Source organism: Nerophis lumbriciformis, linkage group LG01 (assembly GCF_033978685.3).
Source record: "Nerophis lumbriciformis linkage group LG01, RoL_Nlum_v2.1, whole genome shotgun sequence".
Taxonomy (NCBI): domain Eukaryota; kingdom Metazoa; phylum Chordata; class Actinopteri; order Syngnathiformes; family Syngnathidae; genus Nerophis; species Nerophis lumbriciformis.
The window spans coordinates 137,501-150,975 of record NC_084548.2 but is presented as its reverse complement, the minus strand read 5'-3'; the positions used below and the strand labels follow the sequence as shown (position 1 = coordinate 150,975).

Below are 13,475 nucleotides of genomic sequence, written 5' to 3'. Positions count from 1 at the left end.
AGTTGACAAGTATAAAACAAAGATGCTAGACTGACCGTTGACAGGTAGAAAACAAAGATGCTGAACTGACAGTTGACAGGTAGAAAACAAAGATGCTAAACTGACAGTTGATGGGTAGAAAACAAAGATGCTAAACTGACAGTTGACAGGTAGAAAACAAAGATGCTAAACTGACAGTTGACTGGTAGAAAACAAAGATGCTAAACTGACAGTTGACAGGTAGAAAACAAAGATGCTAAACTGACAGTTGACAGGTAGAAAACAAAGATGCTAAACTGACAGTTGACAGGTAGAAAACAAAGATGCTAAACTGACAGTTGACAGGAAGAAAACAAAGATGCTAAACTGACAGTTGACAAGTATAAAACAAAGATGCTAGACTGACCGTTGACAGGTAGAAAACAAAGATGCTAAACTGACAGTTGACAAGTAGAAAACAAAGATGCTAAACTGACAGTTGATTGGTAGAAAACAAAGATGCTAAACTTAGAGTTGACAGGTAGTAAACAAAGATGCTAAACTGACAGTTGACAGGTAGAAAACAAAGATGCTAAACTGACAGTTGACAGGTAGAAAACAAAGATGATAAACTGACAGTTGACAGGTGGAAAACAAAGATGGTGTTCAGCCTTTTCCTGCTCAAATGAGCGGACTGTTGAAAATAGGAATCAGGGGAATAAAAATAGCTGACCCTTCTCTGGGATTGTATTCCCAGTTTTGATCTGGGACGTCTGGTCACTTATAGCATATAAGAATATTTTATTACTGTTAAGCAAACTATGAATAATAAAACATGTGTCCTTCATCATAGCTACACGTATGACAAAAAAACGCGTGAAAATCAGTGTTATTCAGTGAGGTAAGATGAATGACAGTTCATTGCTCCTGCCAAATGAATTGCACTGAGTGGAGCGGATCACCACTCCAAGATGGCGGCCGTACCCTTAGAACATGTCCAACTACTGCACTTCCTTATTATGCACCAATCACTGTCACGATTTGTGAGGGGCGTTTAAAATCCCCGGAAATTTGACAATCCCCTTGATAACAAGTATGGTCGTTTTTTCAATAATGAATGTTTTTCTTTATTGATGGAGTTTTATTGCTACGTTAATTATAAAAATATGTTGTGAATTGTATTTATTATTTTTGAATGTATTGTAACGACCAGCTGGTGTTTACGTTATTACTGATGACCAGAGTTCCCATTTTGACGAATGTACCGCACCTTAAAGGTGATTGGTCGAGAATGAGGAAGTGTTTTTTTGAGCGCCTTGAGGGAGGATTATGTTGTTTTAGTTAGTTAGTTATGGTTAATAAAAGTTATTAAAAAAAAAAAACTTATATAATTTTATAATATTATTTTTAATATATATAATATTTTTATCATTTACTTTTCCTTTTTTTAAACTTGTGTGTTCAACTTAAATGTCGCAAAATTCCCTACAAATAAAGAGGCATTGCTTTTTCAAACAAAATATATTTTTTTATTTTATTTTTTTTCACCATTTAGGCACCCGTAAGTGCCGATTTGGTAGCGGTATGGGGTGACATGTAAACAATACCATCCGTTCCCTGCACAAAACTGAAGCCACAATATTTATGGCGGATGGCAAATCCATGTTTTGTTTAACTGATGAATTTTCAGAGCAAAAAGTGAGAAATGTGTCTATGAAGAAACCAAATACAAAAACATGATTACAAACATACGTCGTCATCATTCGGTCCCATCGGGGCAGCTGAATATTCCAACATGATCATTATGATATTTGTGACAGTGTAGTTTTATTGTGTTGAAATAGTATCAGGAAATTGATGAGTGATGATGGTGGACTTCAGTCATACTTGCCAACCCTCCCGGGAGACTCCCAAAATTCAGCGCCTCTCCCGAAAACCTCCCGGGACAAATTTTCTCCCGAAATTCTGGCGGAGCTGGAGGCCACGCCCCCTCCAGCTCCATGCGGACCTGAGCGACGTGTCGACAGCCTGTTTTCACGTCCGCTTTCCCACAATATAAACAGTGTGCCTGCCCAATCACGTTGTAACTGTAGAATGATTGAGGGCTTGGTTTCTTATGTGGGTTTATTGTTAGACAGTTTCATTAACGTCCTCCCAGCGCGGCAACAACACACAACAACAGCAGTCACGTTAAATATTAGACAAATAAACATATACACAATAATTAAAGTTCCCATAAACCGCTGCTGCCCACTGCTCCCCTCACCTTCCAGGGGGTGAACAAGGGGATGGGTCAAATGCGGAGGACAAATTTCACCACACCTAGTGTGTGTGTGACAATCATTGGGACTTTAACTTACTTCAACTTTAAATACTTAAGTAATTTATGGCTCACCTACGGCTTTTAGAGAGTGCACAACTGCGCTCACAACAAGGAGACGAAGCAGAAGAAGGAGGAAGATACAGCCATGGCGACGCCGACGACGAGTAAGATGAAGAAATACGCTTGTAAGTTCCAAGCCGCAGCTGCAATTGGACCTAGATAGCCTCCGGGAAGAAGTAGTGGATTACCAAGTGTTTGGCAGTGAAGATCTTCCTCAGGAAGCAAAGATTGACCGGTTTTGGGCCATGCTAGGGAGAGATGGAAGATTCCAGACTCTAGTGCATTTGATGAAGGCACTTTTGTGCGTGCCACACAGCATTGCATCATCAGAGAGGGTGTTCAGCATGGTTAGAAAGATAGTGACAGAGAATAGAACAAGGATGGACAATTCAACCCTTAACTCAACAATGAGTAGATGAGTGTTATGTGTGTATATGTGTAAATAAATGAACACTGAAATTCAAGTATTTATTTTATTTATATATATATATATATATATATATATATATATATATATATATATATAGCTAGAATTCACTGAAAGTTAAGTATTTCTTATATATATATATATATATATATATATATATATATATATATATATATATATATATATATGAAATACTTGACTTGGTGAATTCTAGCTGTAAATATACTCCTCCCCTCTTAACCACGTCCCCCAACCACGCCCCCTCCCCACCCCCCGACCACGCCCCCCACCTCCCGAAATCGGAGGTCTCAAGGTTGGCAAGTATGACTTCAGTTCTAATACACCTGGCCCGTCTCCACCTGTAGCAGTCCCACAACACCCGAGTGGTCGGAGAGCTTCACCCGGCGCTGGCTGGACAAACTGCCGTTCTTGGCCAGAGAAGTCATGGCCGCTGGGGGGAGACAAACGAAGGTTATTTGAGTTATGTGAATAAATAGTGAGAATTCATTCTGATTTATACATCAAATTAACCTTGTCCAGCAAGTGTGAAGGCTGCGATGCCACTTTGACTCATTTTGTGCATTTAAGATACTCCAACCAGTCCAAGTGGTAAACTACAGTCGCAATCAAAAGTGTACATAGACTTGTAAAGAACATCATGTCATGGCTGTCTTGACTTTACAATCATTTCTACAACTCTTATCTGACCACAGAACTTTCCTCCAGAAGGTCTTATGTTTGTCCATGTAATGTCAGATGAAACAAAAATGGAGCTGTTTGGCCACAATACCCAGCAATATGTTTGGAGGAGAAAAGGTCCCAGGAACATTATTCCTACCGTCAAGCATGGTGGTGGTAGTATTATGCTCTGGGTCTGTTTTAGCTGCCAATGGAACTGCTGCTTTAAATGGGACAATGAAAAAGGAGGATTCAGGACAAGCTAAAATCATCAGCCCGGAGGTTGGGTCTTGGGCGCAGTTGGGTGTTCCAACAGGACAATGACCCCAAACACACCTCAAAAGTGGTAAAGGAATGGCTAAATCAGGCCAGAATGAAGGTTTTAGAATGGCCTTCCCAAAGTCCTGACTTAAAGGTGTGGACAATGCTGAAGAAACAAGTCCATGTCAGAAAAGCAACACATTTAGCTGAACTGCAGCAATTTAGTGGTCAAGTGGTCAAGCAGAAGCTTGTGGATGGCTACCAAAAGCGCCTTATTGCAGGTCAACTTGCCAAGGGACATGTAAGCAAATATGAACATTGCTGTATGTATACTTTTGACCCTCACATTTTCAGTAGAGCCATAATAAATTCATAAAAGAAGCAAACTTCATGAATGTTTTTTTGTGACCAACAAGTATGTGCTCCAATCACTACATCACAACAAAATAGAAATGATTGTAAAGTCAAGACAGCCATGACATGATGTTCTTTACAAGTCTATGTACACTTTTGATCGCGACTGTATCTGAGCACAACATATTAGCTCCGTGTTATCAGTAACAAAGCATTTTCTATACGTAATCTGACCCTGAATGAAGCGTTTTTAACCATAAAAAAAGGCTAATATATATATATATATATATATATATATATATATATATATATATACATATATAAAAAGAACAATGCAACATTTGACGTCACTATGGGAAGTTTTGATGGAGCAGAAACGTGTGAACTCGTTGGGAGTTTCCTCCTCTCCCAGCTCGCTAGCCTCAATCTGAACCTTGGTATTTACCGTGATGACGGACTGGCAGTGTGTCGCGCCTCACCAAGGAGCAGCGAGAATACCAAGAAGCGCATATGCCAAATTTTCAAAGAGAACGGCCTACGGATCACGATTGAAGCCAACAAGCAAACCGTCAACTTCCTTGACGTCACTTTCAACCTGAGAAATAACAGCTACCAACCATTCACGAAACCCAACACAACACTCCAATACGTGCACCATGACAGCAACCACCCACCCACCACCACGAAAAGGATACCTACCGGAATCAATAAAAGGCTATCGATGCTGTCATCTAGCAAAGCTGAATTTGACCAAGCAACCCCCCCGTACCAAAAAGCCCTTGATGAAAGCGGATACAATTTCACCCTCACCTATGAACCCACGCCAGGAAACCAGCCAAAGAAGAACAGAAAACGGAACGACATCATCTGGTACAACCCCCCATACAGCAAAAACGTCTCAACGAACATTGGACACAAATTCCTCAATCTGATTGACAAACACTTTCCCAAAGACAACACCCTAAGAAAAGTATTCAACAAGAACAACATTAAATTGAGCTACAGCTGCATGAACAATATACGACAAATCATCTCAAACCACAACAAAACAATTGCAAATGAGCCGTCGGCCCCCGGACAGAGCGACTCCAAAACCAACAAAGGCTGCAACTGTCGAAAGAAACCTGATTGCCCCCTCAACGGGGGGTGCTTACAAACATCAGTTGTCTACCAATCTAAGGTAACACGCAAGGACATTAACACATCCGACACATATGTAGGATTAACCGAGGGAGAGTTCAAAACCAGATGGAACAATCACAAGGCTTCTTTCAGGAACCAAAACCTGCGGAATACCACAGAACTCCGCAAACACATTTGGGACCTCAAAGACAATAATGTTGAATATTCAATAACATGGCAAATTCTTGCATCCAGCACACCTTACAATAGTGGTAATAAAAGATGCAACCTATGCTTGAAAGAGAAACTGTTTATTATTTACCGTCCAGACCTGTCATCCCTCAACAAGCGCAGCGAAATTGTATCAGCATGCCGCCACAGACGGAAACACCTCCTAGGTAACACATGAGCCAATCACCACGCCCCTACGCCAGCCTGTACCCACCCACTCTGTGCCCTATATAAACCATGGTATGTGAATGCTCCCATTAAAATCTCCTGATGATTGAGGGAACCCCTCATGAAACAGGCCTGTAGAGATGAAGTAGTCTTGTGATTTTTTTCCCCACACATACATATATTGCGCTCTACTACGGTATCAAGCACTATTTTTTGGATAACCTTATTAAGACATATATATATATATATATATATATATATATATATATATATATATATATATATATATATATATATATATATATATATATATATAAATACATGATTAATTTAAATGTAGTGTATTTAGATTAGAATTCCAAGCCAAGAAGATGAAACGGGGAATTGTTTGGAGTGTGAATGAGTTGTTTTGACGTGTGTGAGTGCTCAGAGACTGACAGCCCATAATAATCGGGGGTTTACGGCGCTGACATAATCCTGGACATCCTGCCTCACATGTTGCTCCTCCTTGTTCTGCTCGTCTTAATGAAGACAGCACACAGGAGTGTTGACGGCGCACGACAGGACACGGTGTGTTTGCAGCCGGATAAGGAATGTGAGGAGCAGGTGGGACACAAAAAGAGGATGTTGTCATTCAGCACAGAAGCATGGAGGGGCGGGGCCTCTGTCACCATGGCAGCTGCAGTAGTTAGACTGTCACACCTTAAACCTGCTCACTCACACCCCTCTGTGTACGTACGTGTGTGTGTGTGTGTGTGTGTGTGTGTGTGTGTGTGTGTGTGTGTGTGTATGTGTGTACGCGTGTGTGTGTGTGTACGTGTGCGTGTGTACGTGTGTGTGTGTGTGTGTTCACACTGCAGGGGCCAACAAACACAAACACACGTACACACACACACATGTACACACACACACACACACACACACACACACACACACACACACACACACACACACACACACACACACACACACACACCCTGGCTATGTTGACATGGTGTTCTTTAATGTGTCAGCTTCTCTTTGAATTACACACCTCTCAAGTCACATGACTTTGTAGGGGGGGAGGGGGAGGGGGGGGGGTGCAAAGATGGAAGGATGCAAGGATGGAAGGATGCAAGGATGGAGGCAAGGATAGAAGGATGGGAGGATGGAAGGATGCAAAGATGGAAGGATGCAAGGATGGAAGCAAGGATGGAAGGATGCAAGGATGGAAGCAAGGATGCAAGGATGGGAGGATGGAAAGATGCAAAGATGGAAGGATGCAAGGATGGAAGGATGCAAGGATAGAAGGATGGGAGGATGGAAGGATGCAAAGATGGAAGGATGCAAGGATGGAAGGATGCAAGGATGGATGCAAGGATAGAAGGATGGGAGGATGGAAGGATGCAAGGATGGAAGCAAGGATGGAAGGATGGGAGGATGCAAGGATGGAAGGATGCAAGGATGGAAGCAAGGATGCAAGGATGGGAGGATGGAAGGATGCAAAGATGGAAGGACGCAAGGATGGAAGGATGGAAGGATGGATGCAAGGATAGAAGGATGGGAGGATGGAAGGATGCAAAGATGGAAGGATGCAAGGATGGAAGCAAGGATGCAAGGATAGAAGGACGGGTGGATGGAAGGATGCAAAGATGCAAAGATGGAAGGATGCAAGGATGGATGCAAGGATAGAAGGATGGGAGGATGGAATGATGCAAAAATGGAAGGATGCAAGGATAGAGGGATGGGAGGATGGAAGGATGCAAGGATGGAAGGATGCAAGGATGGAAGGATGCAAAGATGGAAGGATGCAAGGATGGAAGCAAGGATGCAAGGATAGAAGGATGGGTGGATGGAAGGATGCAAAGATGCAAAGATGGAAGGATGCAAGGATGGATGCAAGGATAGAAGGATGGGAGGATGGAATGATGCAAAAATGGAAGGATGCAAGGATAGAGGGATGGGAGGATGGAAGGATGCAAGGATGGAAGGATGCAAGGATGGAAGGATGCAAGGATGCAAGGATAGAAGGATGGGAGGATGCAAGGATGGAAGGATGCAAGGATGGAAGCAAGGATGCAAGGATGGGAGGATGGAAGGATGGAGGCAAGGATAGAAGGATGGGAGGATGGAAGGATGCAAAGATGGAAGGATGCAAGGATGGAAGCAAGGATGGAAGGATGCAAGGATGGAAGCAAGGATGCAAGGATGGGAGGATGGAAAGATGCAAAGATGGAAGGATGCAAGGATGGAAGGATGCAAGGATGGATGCAAGGATAGAAGGATGGGAGGATGCAAAGATGGAAGGATGCAAGGATGGAAGGATGCAAGGATGGATGCAAGGATAGAAGGATGGGAGGATGGAAGGATGCAAGGATGGAAGCAAGGATGGAAGGATGGGAGGATGCAAGGATGGAAGGATGCAAGGATGGAAGCAAGGATGCAAGGATGAGAGGATGGAAGGATGCAAAGATGGAAGGATGCAAGGATGGAAGGATGGAAGGATGGATGCAAGGATAGAAGGATGGGAGGATGGAAGGATGCAAAGATGGAAGGATGCAAGGATGGAAGCAAGGATGCAAGGATAGAAGGATGGGTGGATGGAAGGATGCAAAGATGCAAAGATGGAAGGATGCAAGGATGGATGCAAGGATAGAAGGATGGGAGGATGGAATGATGCAAAAATGGAAGGATGCAAGGATAGAGGGATGGGAGGATGGAAGGATGCAAGGATGGAAGGATGCAAGGATGCAAGGATAGAAGGATGGGAGGATGCAAGGATGGAAGGATGCAAGGATGGAAGCAAGGATGCAAGGATGGGAGGATGGAAGGATGGAGGCAAGGATAGAAGGATGGGAGGATGGAAGGATGCAAAGATGGAAGGATGCAAGGATGGAAGCAAGGATGGAAGGATGCAAGGATGGAAGCAAGGATGCAAGGATGGGAGGATGGAAAGATGCAAAGATGGAAGGATGCAAGGATGGAAGGATGCAAGGATGGATGCAAGGATAGAAGGATGGGAGGATGGAAGGATGCAAAGATGGAAGGATGCAAGGATGGAAGGATGCAAGGATGGATGCAAGGATAGAAGGATGGGAGGATGGAAGGATGCAAGGATGGAAGGATGGGAGGATGCAAGGATGGAAGGATGCAAGGATGGAAGCAAGGATGCAAGGATGGGAGGATGGAAGGATGCAAAGATGGAAGGATGCAAGGATGGAAGGATGGAAGGATGGATGCAAGGATAGAAGGATGGGAGGATGGAAGGATGCAAAGATGGAAGGATGCAAGGATGGAAGCAAGGATGCAAGGATAGAAGGATGGGTGGATGGAAGGATGCAAAGATGCAAAGATGGAAGGATGCAAGGATGGATGCAAGGATAGAAGGATGGGAGGATGGAATGATGCAAAAATGGAAGGATGCAAGGATAGAGGGATGGGAGGATGGAAGGATGCAAGGATGGAAGGATGCAAGGATGGAAGGATGCAAGGATGCAAGGATAGAAGGATGGGAGGATGCAAGAATGGAAGGATGCAAGGATGGAAGGATGCAAGGATGGAAGCAAGGATGCAAAGATGGAAGGATGCAAGGATGGAAGCAAGGATGCAAGGATAGAAGGATGCAAGGATGGAATGATGCAAAGATGGAAGGATGCAAGGATGGATGCAAGGATAGAAGGATGGGAGGATGGAATGATGCAAAAATGGAAGGATGCAAGGATAGAGGGATGGGAGGATGGAAGGATGCAAGGATGGAAGGATGCAAGGATGGAAGGATGCAAGGATGCAAGGATAGAAGGATGGGAGGATGCAAGAATGGAAGGATGCAAGGATGGAAGGATGCAAGGATGGAAGCAAGGATGCAAAGATGGAAGGATGCAAGGATGGAAGCAAGGATGCAAGGATAGAAGGATGCAAGGATGGAATGATGCAAAGATGGAAGGATGCAAGGATAGAAGGATGGGAGGATGGAAGGATGCAAGGATGGAAGGATGCACGGATGGAATGATGCAAGGATGCAAGGATAGAAGGATGGGAGGATGCAAGGATGCAAGAATGGAAGGATGCAAGGATGGAAGGATGCAAGGATGCAAGGATGGAAGCAAGGATGCAAAGATGGAAGGATGCAAGGATGGAGGCAAGGATGCAAGGATAGAAGGATGGGAGGATGGGAGGATGCAAAGATGGATGGAAGCAAGGATGCAAGGATAGAAGGATGGGAGGATGCAAGGATGGAAGGATGCAAGGATGGAAGGATGCAAGGATGCAAAGATGGACGGATGGAAGCAAGGATAGAAGGATGGGAGGATGCAAGGATGGGAGGATGCAAGGATGGAAGGATGCAAGGATGGAAGGATGCAAGGATGGAAGGATGCTAGGATGGAAGGATGCAAGGATGGAAGCAAGGATGCAAGGATGGGAGGATGCAAAGATGGAAGGATGCAAGGATGGAAGCAAGGATACAAGGATAGAAGGATGCGAGGATGGGAGGATGCAAGGATGGGAGGATGCAAGGATGTAAGCAAGGATGCAAGAATAGAAGGATGGAAGGATGCAAGGATGGGAGGATGCAAGGATGGAAACAAGGATGAAGGATTGGAGGATAGAAGCAAGGATGGGAGGATGGAAGGATGCAAGGATGGAAGGATGTGTCAAGTTATATAACTTTGAGGCGTGCGGCTTTAATATTGGCTAAAAAAAAAAGCTAGCACGCTAGAATGCCAACGTTAGCAGGTTTAGAGTTAGCATGCTTAGAGTTAGCATGCTTACAGTTAGCATGTGTCTAGTCAAAAGTTATAAGACTGAGGTGTTCAGCTGTACAATTGGCTAAAAAAGTTGGCATGCTGACTTGCTAATGTTTACATGCTAAAATGCTAATGTAAGCATGCTTATGTATAGCATGTGTCAAGTACCAAGTTATATAACTTACAAAGCTAGAATGGAAGGATGAAAGGATGCAAGGATAGAAGTATAGAAGGATGCAAGGATAGAAGTATAGAAGGATGCAAGGATAGAAGTATAGAAGGATGACTCTGAGGTGTTCAGATGCAAAATTGGCTAAAAAAGTTAGCATGCTAAATTGCTAATGTTATGATGCTAATACAAGCATGCTAACAGTTAGCATGTGTCAAGTAACAAGCTATATAACTGTGAGGCATTCGGCTTTAAAATTGGCTAAAAAAGTTTGCCTGCTAGAATGCTAACGTTAGCATGCTTAGAGTTAGCATGGGTCAAATACCAAGTTAATGTTAATATGGTAAAATGCTAATGTACGCACGCTAACAGTTAGCATGTGTCAAATACCAAGTTATATAACTTTAAGGCGTTTGGCTATAAAATTGGCAAAAAAAGACAAAAGCATTTTAGAACGCTAACGGTAGCATGCTTACAGTTACCATATGTTTAGTACCAGGTTATATGACTCTGAGGTGTTCAGCTGCAACATTGGCTAAAAAAAGTTAGCATGCTAAATTGCTAATGTTATGATGCTAATACAAGCATGCTAACAGTTAGCATGTGTCAAGTAACAAGTTATATAACTGTGAGGCGTTCGGCTTTAAAATTGGCTAAAAAAGTTTGCCTGCTAGAATGCTAACGTTAGCATGCTTAGAGTTAGCATGGGTCAAATACCAAGTTAATGTTAATATGGTAAAATGCTAATGTACGCACGCTAACAGTTAGCATGTGTCAAATACCAAGTTGTATAACTTTAAGGCGTTTGGCTATAAAATTGGCAAAAAAAGAGAAAAGCATTTTAGAACGCTAACGGTAGCATGCTTACAGTTACCATATGTTTAGTACCAGGTTATATGACTCTGAGGTGTTCAGCTGCAACATTGGCTAAAAAAAGTTAGCATGCTAAATTGTTAATGTTGTATGCAGATAGCGTGTGAGTGTCACTTAAGACAATGCAGTGTTCGCTAACATTAGCATGCTAACTGTTAGCATATGTCAAGTACCAAGTTACATGATTCTCGGGTAGTAGACGGTTGCAAAATGAGCAGAAAGAAAAAAAGTGTATGTACAGTTAGCATGTGTCACGTTATATGACTGAGGTGTACGGCTGGGAAATTAGCTAAAAGTGTGTGTGTGTGTGTGTGTGTGTGTGTGTGTGTGTGTGTGTGTGTGTGTGTGTGTGTGTGTGTGTGTGTGTGTGTGTGTGTGTGTGTGTGTGTGTGTGTGTGTGTGGACAGTAAAATACAACTCCATCTTTAAAATTCTTGGGGAAAAAATGTAATTGTTGAAAATTAAATTTAAAAAAAAGTTGAAATTGAATAATTTATTTTAATTATTTGGGGGAAAAAACATGAATTTCTGTTTGTGAATATTTTTAGTATTTTTATTATTATTAGAATGATTGTTATTTTAAATGTCATCATCATTATTATGTTATATTTAATAATATTATATTCATTAATATGTACATTATTTATATTATTGTTATTTTGTTATTTTCAACATTTCAATATGTGTTCTTCTTAATAATGACAATGTTTTTTTACATTTTATTATTAATATTATTATGTGTAATGGGAAATTACAGTAGAGTATATACAATAATTTAAAAAATAGAACATATTCTTGGGAAAAAAATTGAATTGTTGAAAATTAAATTTAAAAAAAAGTTGAAATTGAATAATTTCTTTTAATTATTTGGGGGGGAAAAACATGAATTTCTGTTTGTGAATATTTTTAGTATTTTTATTATTATTAGAATGATTGTTATTTTAAATGTCATCATCATTATTATGTTATATTTAATAATATTATATTCATTAATATGTACATTATTTATATTATTATTTTGTTATTTTCAACATTTCAATATGTGTTCTTCTTAATAATGACAATATTTTTTTACATTTTATTATTAATATTATTATTATTATTATGCGTAATGGGAAATTACAGTAGAGTATATACAATAATTTAAGAAATAGAACATATTATTGGGAAAAAAATGTAATTGTTGAAAATTAAATTTAAAAAAAAAAGTTGAAATTGAATAATTTATTTTAATTATTTGGGGGGAAAAAACATGAATTTCTGTTTGTGAATATTTTTAGTATTTTTATTATTATTAGAATGATTGTTATTTTAAATGTCATCATCATTATTATGTTATATTTAATAATATTATATTCATTAATATGTACATTATTTATATTATTATTATTTTGTTATTTTCAACATTTCAATATGTGTTTTTCTCAATAATGACAATATTTTTTTACATTTTATTATTAATATTATTATTATTATTACGTGTAATGGGAAATTACAGTAGAGTATATACAATAATTTAAAAAAAATAGAACATATTCTTGGGAAAAAAATGTAACTGTTGAAAATTAAATTAAAAAAAGTTGAAATTAAATAATTTCTTTTAATTATTTGGGGGGAAAAACATTAATTTCTGTTGGTGAATATTTTTAGTATTTTTATTATTATTAGAATGATTGTTATTTTAAATGTCATCATCATTATATTCATTAATATGTACATTATTTATATTATTATTATTTTGTTATTTTCAACATTTCAATATGTGTTCTTCTTAATAATGGCAATATTTTTTTACATTTTATTATTAATATTATTATTATTATTATGCGTAATGGGAAATTACAGTAGAGTATATACAATAATTTAAAAAATAGAACATATTCTTGGTAAAAAAATTTAATTGTTGAAAATTAAATTTTAAAAAAAGTTGAAATTGAATAATTTCTTTTAATTATTTGGGGGGGGAAAACATGAACTTCTGTTTGTGAATATTTTTAGTATTTTTATTATTATTAGAATGATTGTTATTTTAAATGTCATCATCATTATTATGTTATATTTAATAATATTATATTCATTAATATGTACATTATTTATATTATTATTATTTTGTTATTTTCAACATTT

General features: G+C 39.6%; 1 protein-coding gene across 5 annotated transcripts in view; it reads right to left on the bottom strand.

Annotated features, from left to right (window-relative positions):
• Positions 1-3,103: 3,103 nt before the first annotated feature.
• LOC133615127 (paired box protein Pax-7-like) overlaps positions 3,104-13,475 on the bottom strand; it is a 132,573-nt gene continuing 122,201 nt past the window's right edge. For all 5 annotated transcript variants that reach the window (XM_061973490.2, XM_072916387.1, XM_061973502.2 and 2 more), the window contains exon 9: positions 3,104-3,219. In XM_061973490.2, the coding sequence (XP_061829474.2) occupies positions 3,104-3,219 (116 nt within the window). The remainder of the gene's footprint in view (positions 3,220-13,475) is intronic.